Source organism: Malus domestica, chromosome 05 (genome assembly GCF_042453785.1).
Source record: "Malus domestica chromosome 05, GDT2T_hap1".
Classification (NCBI taxonomy): domain Eukaryota; kingdom Viridiplantae; phylum Streptophyta; class Magnoliopsida; order Rosales; family Rosaceae; genus Malus; species Malus domestica.
In genome coordinates this window covers 27,950,161-27,960,795 of record NC_091665.1, presented here as the reverse complement: position 1 = coordinate 27,960,795, position 10,635 = coordinate 27,950,161, and the positions used below count along the sequence as shown (strand labels likewise).

The following is a 10,635-nucleotide window of genomic DNA, read 5'->3' as shown; positions in this document are numbered from 1 at the left end:
AGGAGAGGACATACAATATGGCAGTGGATCATACATGGTTCTTCTGCTGCTTATGTAGATATTTATCAACAGTGACTGATAGTTTATTAGTTACTTGTGTCTCAAGTAAAAAAAAGAATCATCCATATATGATATATACATATATACACACACAAGAAATGACATAATATTATTACTTTTGGGTCTGCAATGGCTAAATATTATTGTTTGCAAAGAAAAAATGGTAGGCAATTGTACCCAAACATAAATTGCCCACCATTTAAACTGGGAAGACAACAAAAGACTAGGAATAGCACCCAACTATCAAAACCACACTTTTCAGTTCAGCAAGCAAGTCCGCAGTGCCATAGTTGTTTCATGGATGAATCGTGAGGCAAGGGTCCAAGTATATTATCTCTGCATTCTCCGGGACACGCCAAAACGGGAGCACTTTTTTTACTAGTTCCGGAAAACCTTCGACAATGGTAGCTGGCTCCACAGTCATCTGCTCGAGCACAGGTGAACTTGAAAGCAAAAATCTGATGAAATCTAGGTCAGCTCTAAGACCAGATGCTTCTCCAAAAAACATATAGTACATAAATTAATTGTCCGCAATGGAATTCAAACAATGAGAAATATTTCTCCAAAAAAATATTAATAAATCAATATGATTAGAGGGCGGTATAGGTTAGAAGTTCCTTCCCTTCAACTCAAGGAAGAAATTGCAAAATTTTTGTGGTGAAGATTAAATTATACCTTCCAATGCCAAGGGCTTTTACACCTAAGTGATCTAAAAAAATTTCAATTTGTTCTGCCTCCCGGACCCTGCAAGAAACTACGGATTATGGAGAGGAGGTTTGGCGTCAAAAAGCTCAAAAAAATGGAAGAGAAGTTATAAGACGTGGGTGGGGGACTACCGAGGGAGTTTTATTTTGTTTTTAATTTTTTTTAGTACATTGATGTTTTTGGCCTAGGGAAATTCGACTAAACCATGCAATAGACAACCTAATTTGATATCGAACCAACAATTATTCAGGAAGTTATATAATCGTAAAACTCCACAAGTGATAATTATCATCTTATTTTGTTAATTAAAATAGTTAGTTTTGATACTCAATTTACTAACGTGCCCTTAGCAATTATAATCCTATTTTTTCTGTCAGTTTTAGATTTTTGTTGGTTTGAAGGGCTTTTTAGTCCAATCTTCTTTGGTGAAGTTTCGAGACGCCAAAATGTGTTTCTGGCTTTCTAATATTAGATATTAAAGATAAAAATAATAAAAAAACATGTGGACATTTATGTGCATTTCTACTTAGGACAACGCAAGTTTAATCCATAAAAAATTGAGTGAAAATCACTTCATCCCGTTTGAATTTCAGTTTTCTGTTGAGTTTTATTCAAATGACCAATCCGCTACTCCCGGTAAAACGACGTGTCGTCTCGCTGTAATATTCTGCTTTCCCTTTACACCAACACTCCCCTCGGATTAACTGAAACTCAGAAGAAAAGTCAACAAAGCTTCGATGGCTGCAGCTTCGAATTTGCTCTCGCACCCGAAGCCCCACACAAACGACGCCGTCTCGTCTTTACGAAGTCACTTCAAGCCATCCAGCTTCGCCTCCAAGTCAACCTCCTTCGGCTCCTCCAAATTCGCATCCAAACCGCTCTCCTTGCGCACCGCCGCAACCCGATCCGGCCGACCCGAACCCGCCACCTTGTCCCATTCGGAATCCCGGTCTGATCAAACATTCGATGTTTTAGTAATCGGAGCTGGAATAATCGGGTTGACCATTGCCCGGCAGTTCCTAATCGGGTCGGACCTGTCGGTCGCCGTAATTGACAAGTCTGTCCCTTGCTCTGGCGCCACCGGTGCCGGTAAGTTAACTTTTTCCTTCTAACTGACTGTTTGGTAGGCGGGAAAATCAAATTAGATGCCGGAAAAATGTTGGGTCAAATTTAATCTGATGAAAATGTTGATCTTTTGTTTTAGGCCAAGGATATATATGGATGGGACACAAAACTCCCGGCAGCGACCTTTGGGACTTGGGGCTCAGAAGCCAGAAGCTTTGGGAGGAATTGGCTGAGAGTTTGATTGAGCAAGGTTTGGACCCTCTGCAACTATTGGGTTGGAAGAAAACAGGTATTTTCTGCGTTTCGAAGGCTCGTTCGCTACTGCTTTTGTAGAAAACAGTTTTGTTCATAAGCGCTTTTAATAAAAATGATTTCGTTACAAACACTTCGAATTTTATATTAAAAAATCAAATGTTGCATGAAAAACACTTGGAAGTGCTCCATGTGGCAGGTGCTTATTTAGAAAGAGCTTCTGGCGTGACCTAGAAGCAATCTTAAGTTTTTCTGCCAAATGCGGCTAGAAGAGATTTTGGTTGTCATAAAATGTTTTTTGAATTTCAAGTAGTCCCAAGTATGCTTTATTTATTCAAATTTTGACACGCTATGAACCTCATTTATCATTAACAGAAAAGATACTGACACATGTCACATTGTTTAGTAGCAAATTCAATGAATTAATATGGTGATTCTATTATTTTTTATCTTTTATTTTTTTTGTATTTATTTTGAAGTGTTAGTCTGCTTTTATAGGAAGCTTGCTAGTTGGTAGAACTCCTGAGGACTTAGACGTGTTGAAAAGGAGGGTTAAGCAGGTATGTGAAGCCGGGTTAAGAGCGGAGTACTTGTCTTCCAGTGACTTGCATGTAAAGGAACCTGAACTCTTGGCTGATAAAGACACTGGAGCTGCCTTTCTACCTGATGATTGCCAGTTGGATGCACGCCGTGGTGTTGAATATCTTGAACAGGTTTTTCATTTATTCTGCCCTGAATTTTACTCATTTCTGGCACGTGAATGATATTGTGTATTCACATGTCGCATAGTGAACAAATTTAGTGATCCTCTTGTTATTGGTGTAATTTATGATCCGCCACTTACGCAGGGTAACAGGAATTATGCATCGAAGGGTAGATATGCTGAGTTTTATAATCATCCGGTGATTAGTTTATTAAGGTTTGCTGTCATGTTTTATTCGGTGCTCTGGAGATACACTGAGAAACCAACGGACAAGAATGGAGAATTTGGTTTTCAGTAGTTCAGTTACATTGTTAAGCTAATACTCATACATTTCTTATGTGCTCAGATCTGGTGGCAATGGGGATGTTGTGGCTATTAAGACTTCTAGGAATACATTGCACTGCAAGAAGGCTATCGTAGTCGCAGCTGGTTGTTGGAGTGGGTCTTTGATGCGTGACCTGCTGAAAGAATCAGAAATTGTGCTGGATGTCCCCGTGAAACCACGAAAGGTTTAAATTAGGATTTGAACAGACTTCTCTTGTGTATATTAAACCGACTTAGTTGGATTTCCAGATGCATAAATGTAATTTAATAATGTTAACTTATAACTGAAGTTTGTACGTGTTTTATGCCATTCAACCTTCTGAACGAGTTGCTCTAATTTCTCCAACTTTTATTTTAAGAATGACCTAAGATTTTTGTTCTGCATGACAGGGTCACCTTTTAGTGCTTGAGAATTTTAATTCCTTTCATCTCAATCATGGGCTGATGGAGGTGGGATACGTTGATCATCAAACTGCAAATCCGCTTCCAAGCATATCGACTTCTGAATTGCTTAATCAAGATGAACAATCCTTGTCTGTGTCAATGACAGCCACTATGGATACAATGGGGAACATTATTCTTGGTAAAATTTTACTTTGATTATTTGTTTCGTTTCTTGACAAGACATGGAATTTTGTAAAGAATAACTCAAGCTCATGTTTTACAAATCCAAGAGAGTCTTACCTCCAGTTATTATGACTTTCTAGGAAGCAGCCGCCAATTTGCTGGGTTCTGCACCGAGTTGGAAGAATCCATTATTATCCGTATATGGGAGCGAGCTGGGGAGTTCTTTCCCAAATTAAAAGAAAAGCTCTTTTCAGATATCAGTAAGGGTAGAGAAGTGCGAGTAGGATTACGACCTTACAGTAAGTCCTGAAATCTTTTAGAACCTAATTAATGTGATCCTCTGGATCATTGGATTCTAAGATTTATGCTAGTACTAAAAACTTTTGTCATTTCCGGTGAATTGAAGAATGACATAACCTTGTATCTCAGTGCCAGATGGGAAGCCAGTGATTGGGCCTATGCCCGGTTTGGCAAACGTGTTCCTTGCAACTGGGCATGAAGGGGGAGGACTTTCCTTGGTAATTTTTTGTACTGATTATTTGTTAAAAGTTATGTCAAGTGAAGGAAGAATCATCCATCATTTCGTTCCAATTTCAGGCTCTAGGGACTGCCGAAATGCTCACGGATATGGTGCTAGGAAATTCTGAGAAGGTTAACTCTGCACCGTTCACTGTTCATGGTCGATGTTGATGATAAAACCACCAATGTATTCAACATTAAGACAGTGATTTTCATGATCATTTCATGGGCTATATGAATCATAAATTCATAACGTAGCTTGGGCACTCAGGATAGCCTAAGTTCTAAGGTCATGTCTGGGAGAACCTTTCTGCTCATCTTTATGTATTCCATATCTTATCTTTCATCTTCTATGATTGTTTTGTGCTATTTAGCCAGGTGTTCTATAGAGAAGTGTTGTGTACATATTTCCACGTTTTCATATAAATTAAAATACATTATGGTGCGGCTCCTGGGCTCGAAAAGTCGCATATCTTTCATACTGCCTAAAACATGTCAAATTGATATACTGTTTGGAATCCCCTTCCCCGTGATGCCCCCTCTGGATTCAACATTGGGTGTATCAGGGTACAGAAGCATGTAAGGAATCTTGGCATGCCCCCGTCTGTTGGTAAGCCTGGGATCGGTGTTCTTGCACTCAATTCTTTCCTCTAACATTCGAAGTTTTCTTTTGAACTTTTCAAACTTATCGCTAACCTGTTCATTATGTATCCACATTGTTGATGGCCTCTGACCCAAGTACACTTCATCCGACGTGTGTTGTGAGAGCACCTCTGCAAGTGCTATACCCAAGATCATCTCACCCCTTTCAGTCAACATGTTAAGGTAGTATTTGTCTGGATCCGTCAAGAACTCTGCATATTCAAATGTTCCTTCCTCAGGAATGAACCTTCGGCACAGTGTGGGACGATTTAGAGGATAACCAGCATATGCATATTGCCCAAAGTTTACTGAAGCATGCAAGGCTGATGCAATCCATATAAGAGTTGTCAAAGCTTTGATGAGGTCCTCGCGTGATGCCATTTGGTACCACCATGTCTCGCTGCTCTTATCACCGTGACCAACGTTTCGGATTTCAGACCACCATGCTTGGATTTCTTCATCAGATCTTACAGAAACGTCGTCTGTGTAGAAGAGCATGCAAAAATCTGTTACCCAAGTCTGGATAGCAGTCCATATCTCAAGTCCATCTGCAGCATAGGGATAGTCCTGGAAAAGGAGCTGAACCCCGGAAGGGTTATTCGGATCTGGGTCTTCTATGGCCATACCTCTGAAAAGTGTTCACAAAGAAATCACTTCTTGGAAAGCATCTTCAGATAAACAATATTGCTCACTGAATGTCGAATTATGACCCAGGGTTATCATGGAATTATAAATACCTTTTAAGTAGATCAGCAGGAAGGGCTTGTTCATCAAATCGCCACTCTTTGTAGAGCTCAGCAGATAACTGCATCGAGAGTTCAGCAGAAAACAATGTCTTCTCAAGGATTCCACCAGAGTTAATGAGCATACTCCGAGCCAGAGCGTTTACGTGCATGGTGTCTTTGAAATGAGGATCTAGTAGCCAATGGACTGGGTGCATCACACTGAGCTGCCTTCTAGTAGCAATGATGAATGGCTCAACCACCGCATGTGTATGCAACCTAAAAGATTCATTGCACGGGCAAGCATTTTGGTTGTATGAAATGCAATGAACAATGATAAATGCAGTATTTAGGGTTCATCAAACAGTTCAACTCACCAATGGCTGACTAGTTGATGATAGACAGAGTCATTAACTGCAACATGGGCCTTAGCATACTGCCACAGTGCTGCAGCTTCGCCCTGACTTGCCGGTTGAACTACCCAATTGATCTCGTTGTTTACTTCTAAACCCGGCAAACTAAGTTCTATTGCTATTGGCTTTAGTGTGAAATCGCTCTTCAAGAATAGTAGTGTACAGGATGCGTAAGTACAAACATCCTTTGAGTTGATTTGGCTTAAGAAGGGCATGAGATAGTCATGGTGATCCAAGATGAACATTCTCCTTTTGTTCATTGCCTGTGAAGTTTATGGAAATTTATAAAAAAAACAATTGCTATGAAAATGCATTCCTTCTGTGATACAACGTTGGGTTGAATTTACAACCGGTGTGAATTATATACTGATTTTTCAGTTTGGGAGGCAGGATGATCATACAGAATTACCTGAGGAAGAGTCATTCCTTCGAGGTTGTGCTCTATGTCTGATTGCTCTATTAAACTCACTTGTCCGTTTTTGCTTCGTGGTGGAAATACCTTCAATTTTCTCAAAAGAAAACCGATATATGAAGATAACTAGAATTGTTTTGTTGTTAATCGCGTAGAAACAGTACAGGTTGAGTAAGGGTAGGATGTACCTCCAAGGATCGTATTCGTGCTGGATTGATTCCTGCAAGCATTTGGCGGCCGAACTCCTCATCATGCTTCCATGCAAATTCGTTTTCTGGAAAGTGGAAAACAACAATCTAAAGAGTTATGAAGTGGCATCTACCGTGCAAGCTGCAGTAGTGTAATAGTCAGCTCCGTCACCTGCTATGATTTGAGGAACTGGAAATTTCAAGGGGTTCTTGATTGCATGAGTAACTTCTTTGAAAAACTCTTTTGGTACTAAAGCTTTCAGTTTCTCTTTGAGAGCGCCCTCAACTACTTGACTTTTGTTGCGAGAAAACATGTCATGTATCTCATCAAATGACTCAAAATGATTGGAACCGGGCTGTATCACAGATTCTACCTTATGGGTCAGGAAATGCAGGACAGCCTGGATCGAGTTTGATGCGAACTCAGATTGTTTCTTGGGGCTGAACCTCTCATCCGGAGGAACGTATATGTCCAGGTTAATGGTACTTGGTCGGCTTTCAGTTAAAGGATCTACGATTTGTCATGTTAGCCATGGAAATACTATTTGCTCTGACAACAAAATTGAAATGAGAAGAAAGAGAAGTTGTATACCTGCCTTGCTAGGATGGCGGCCTGTTCTTCCTCTGCGCGGATATGGATGTAATTCCGACCCACCCAAGACAGGTCTATTGTGTTCTTCGCCTTTGTCAGGATCCCCGAGGTCATTGTAGTAATCATAATCGTAAATTCGTTCCCATTCTTTCCTCTCCCCAGTTCCATCTCCTCTCAAGCTAATAAGCTCTTCCTTCCTCAGTTCTATTAGAGCTTGGGGTGTTTGATGGGGAAGATATTTCTGTAACAACATGAGCAGCTGTGTTGCTTAATTGCATTTGCAAATACTTGTGTCAAATAAAACAGGCAAGTTAGTATTTGTGCAACTTACAGTATTTGCAAAGAAAATTCGATCTAAATTTTTGGTCGTTCGGAATGGATACACCCAGGAGTGGCAGTCGAAAAGTATAATCTGATTGTTCTGGATTTGAAGAGATGCAGATTGGAGGAAAAACCTATTCTTGCCTCGGTTTCTTACAACCAAAGCTCCTGGATTTCCAAAGTTTGGTTCAACCTGGAACTTGACCCTATATGTTCTGGTTTTTTCACCATCATCTGTTTTGGTGGTTCCACATTTGAGGTAAGCTTGGTTGCTCAACTTGCCTTTGCCAGTTTCTGTTGGATACAACATCAAGAAAGCGAAGATTTTCGGGTCAGAGAATTACACAAAGCTCATTAGTTTTTCAAAGTAATTGCTCCAGTTTGAACTCACTTGGATCAACTTCTGTCGAACTATATAATCGAAGAGAAGCTGATTTTCCCGAACCAGATTGTTTATGGCTCTGGACAACGACAACTTCTCCTTTGATAGTTGAGCGTCTGCTCCGCTGTGGGCTAGTAACTGGGTGGCGCTGGTGTTGCATATTTGCTGCCTCCTGTGCATGGAAAAGTGACTCGGCAAATCAACCATGGAGAACTTTTTATGAGAAAAATGAAGTTATTAATAATGTAGATGAATGTGAAAGGTAAAGACTTATGCTTTGCCTCTTATTCTTATCAAGGCATGTGATTCATTGCTTGACCAGAGGTTTTCTTCTTCTTTTGTGATATTTTAGTTCCATTCCAAGTACAAGTTTTGTGATTCTGTCCTTGATTCTTTTATCGATATCGCTAGTAGACTTGCGAAAATTGAGCAACAAATACGGCAGGTGGAAAACGAGAAGTGCCAAAGGGTGCCAATTGGGAACATCTGCCTGCTGTCGTATCCAATTGCATTCGCTTGTGCAACAAGTAACAACCACGGAACGGCATCTGCAGTTTGGTGGAAAATCTTTCACTCTACTCCTCTTATGAACACCATACAATGTAACGTGAAGTGGCTGTCTTATTGAGCACTTGTGGAATCAACAAGGAGACCAGGAATTACAACAAGCATCTGCATCTGCGTCCAGCCTACGTATTTTCCAGTTTCCCTGGAAAATTAAATAGAATGTATTTACTATTTAGCCGAAACCTGCATGCCCGCACGCTTAGGATCCATTAGCTAGGCTGGATGGGATTGAGCTTCAGGGATAGGATTGGCATTGGATGAGTTATGTATGGATTACATAACTCATCGTATTTTCCTTTATTTTGGTTTTGTAGCCAATCCAATGTGTGATATATTTTTCTCACCAAACATTGGATGGGTTACAAGTTCAATTTAATTGGAAATAACCTATTTCATCCTGTCCACCAAATGAATCCTTAGTGTTTCAACTTCTCAAGTACAATGCAATGTACTAGCAACTTTTCAGCTTTTTCAGATCTACAGAAATTACATGCCATGGCCACAAGACTTCTATAAATCGGAACTATTAATTTTTTTTTATCATCATTTAAAGATTATTTTTACAAAAATGAAAATAGTTTAGCCATTCATATGTATCAAACAAATGTTCATTTCATCATGAAGACACTACTTTATATCAAAATATTGGTTTAACATGCATGGATAACCAAAACAATGTCGAAATTGAATTATTTTTGCAGAGATGATTTTAGATGATAATGAAGAATTAATAGTTGCATTTAACATGTTTAAAAGATAAAAAATACGTTAATTTCAAGGAGGAAGAATTTTTTTATTATTTTTTTCTTCAGTGGTACATGCTATTTTTTTTTTCCTCCTATATTTTTGGTGGAGTTCTATTTTCATTTTCTTTTTGCTTATACAATTTAGCATTTTTCTCCTACTAACAAAAATAAAAATTTTAAAAAAAAGGTGTTGTAAAGGTGACTAGATGGATGGCCACTAATCCACTTTAATCTGTCTTTATTGGATGGAATGCTAGGTGACTCCACTAATATGCCTTTCACTATGGTGCTCGTGATTTGCTTCTATAAAAGCAAGTCTTATGGAACACAACACACCTAAGAATGAAAGTAAGAAGTTCACGGAAGAGGAAGAGAGAAAAGAGAGGAAGAGGATAGGAGATAATAGAGAGAGTTATTTTTGTACTTCTATTATTCTAAATTATAATGGAAAGCACCACTGCTGCCCAGATGACTTACTCCAGTCACACTGACTATAGAGGAACCTCGTAAATTTTGTGTCTTGTTTCATTTATTTCACTGCACACACCGTTGATTTTACAACACGTTATCAACACGAGAAGCTCTCATGTCAGTGGAAAGCACAACGTCATAAATCCGGTGAAGCATTACCTACCTCTCACCTCTGCTAGCCAAAATCTCACAAAATAAAAGGTATGTCTATTTTCTGTCTCTCCCACCGCCCCTGAAACGCCCCGCCGAATTCCGGTGAGAATTGAAATTTACAATGACCTGAAGTCGTCACGAGATGAGAAAACTCGTACTTGACAACTGATTTCTAGAGATCCAGAATAATCTCATCAGACTTGGAAACCCAAATTACGTCGTTTTCGACGAATCTCAAGAACTCTCATGAATACTCGGTTGTCTGAGATGGTGATGGCAAGAATGAATCCACACAAGCCTCCATCTCTTGTGCCTCCGTCAACCCCACTATCATCTATGTCTCTGTAGGGAGGTTCTTGCTTTTGTGATGCCATGTTCTCTGGGCCATGCAAGAACAACGTCAGTCTCTGGTAACCTTTTTATATTGAGTTGGTTTTGTGTGACCTCCACAACAACCCAGCTGGTCCTGGGTTTCGAGACTGGTAGAGATAGACAAAGAAAGAAAAAAAAAAGAAGTTTATGGAATATGCATGGCACAATCTGAAAAAGGCAATGATGCACGACATAATAATTGTCTCGAACTGCAGATCGAACAATATGCCAACACGAATTTTATCCATGATGTTTATGATATTAAAGAATCATATAGATTGAAGATTATGAGTTGAATACTTAAATGATGTTGACATTAAGAATGATCATTTATCTTCATGAGGGAAAAAATAAATTGATATTTGGTCCAGAAGTACCACATCTTAGTGAAGTAAATGCTTTATTGTATTTGACACAATATATTGAATGAAATAAAGCTTATCTATTAATATCTTCGAG

The 10,635-nt window shown here is 39.3% G+C and overlaps 2 protein-coding genes across 4 annotated transcripts; one reads left to right on the top strand and one right to left on the bottom strand.

Annotated features, from left to right (window-relative positions):
* The first annotated feature begins 1,456 nt into the window (after nt 1-1,456).
* LOC103428347 (uncharacterized) lies at nt 1,457-4,659 on the top strand. 2 transcript variants are annotated; one of them, XR_011581426.1, is made up of 9 exons: nt 1,457-1,854; nt 1,970-2,119; nt 2,581-2,795; nt 2,931-3,001; nt 3,132-3,294; nt 3,500-3,692; nt 3,817-3,975; nt 4,083-4,194; nt 4,274-4,659. XR_011581426.1 is itself a non-coding variant. In XM_029102412.2 (9 exons), the coding sequence occupies exons 1-9, from the start codon at nt 1,503-1,505 to the stop codon at nt 4,364-4,366; spliced, it is 1,485 nt and encodes a 494-aa protein (XP_028958245.2). In that variant the 5' UTR covers nt 1,459-1,502; the 3' UTR covers nt 4,367-4,659. The 2 variants fall into 2 exon arrangements, 1 of the variants encoding a protein (XP_028958245.2); XM_029102412.2 differs by having other exon boundaries at nt 1,459-1,854; nt 4,106-4,194.
* LOC103428313 (linoleate 9S-lipoxygenase 6) lies at nt 4,577-8,232 on the bottom strand. Of its 2 annotated transcripts, none has more exons than XM_008366420.4 (9): nt 7,877-8,232; nt 7,496-7,779; nt 7,122-7,405; nt 6,745-7,058; nt 6,573-6,658; nt 6,382-6,471; nt 5,937-6,235; nt 5,575-5,838; nt 4,577-5,465 (listed from the first exon to the last, which is right to left on the bottom strand). In XM_008366420.4, exons 1-9 carry the CDS (start codon nt 8,025-8,027, stop codon nt 4,691-4,693), a joined length of 2,547 nt encoding a protein of 848 aa, XP_008364642.3. In that variant the 5' UTR covers nt 8,028-8,232; the 3' UTR covers nt 4,577-4,690. The 2 variants fall into 2 exon arrangements, with proteins under 2 accessions (XP_008364642.3, XP_008364640.3); XM_008366418.4 differs by having other exon boundaries at nt 6,745-7,083; nt 7,165-7,405.
* Nucleotides 8,233-10,635: the final 2,403 nt, after the last annotated feature.

Coding starts and splice junctions, on each gene's coding strand:
- LOC103428347 (XM_029102412.2), top strand. CDS start 1,503: ATGGCTGCAGCTTCGAATTTGCTCTCGCACCCGAAGCCCCACACAAAC. Junction 2,796..2,930: donor GTGTTGAATATCTTGAACAG/GTTTTTCATTTA, acceptor CCACTTACGCAG/GGTAACAGGAATTATGCATC. Junction 3,693..3,816: donor AATGGGGAACATTATTCTTG/GTAAAATTTTAC, acceptor ATGACTTTCTAG/GAAGCAGCCGCCAATTTGCT.
- LOC103428313 (XM_008366420.4), bottom strand. CDS start 8,027: ATGCAACACCAGCGCCACCCAGTTACTAGCCCACAGCGGAGCAGACGC. Junction 7,059..7,121: donor ATTTCAATTTTGTTGTCAGA/GCAAATAGTATT, acceptor AAGCCGACCAAG/TACCATTAACCTGGACATAT. Junction 5,839..5,936: donor CATCAACTAGTCAGCCATTG/GTGAGTTGAACT, acceptor TGAATCTTTTAG/GTTGCATACACATGCGGTGG.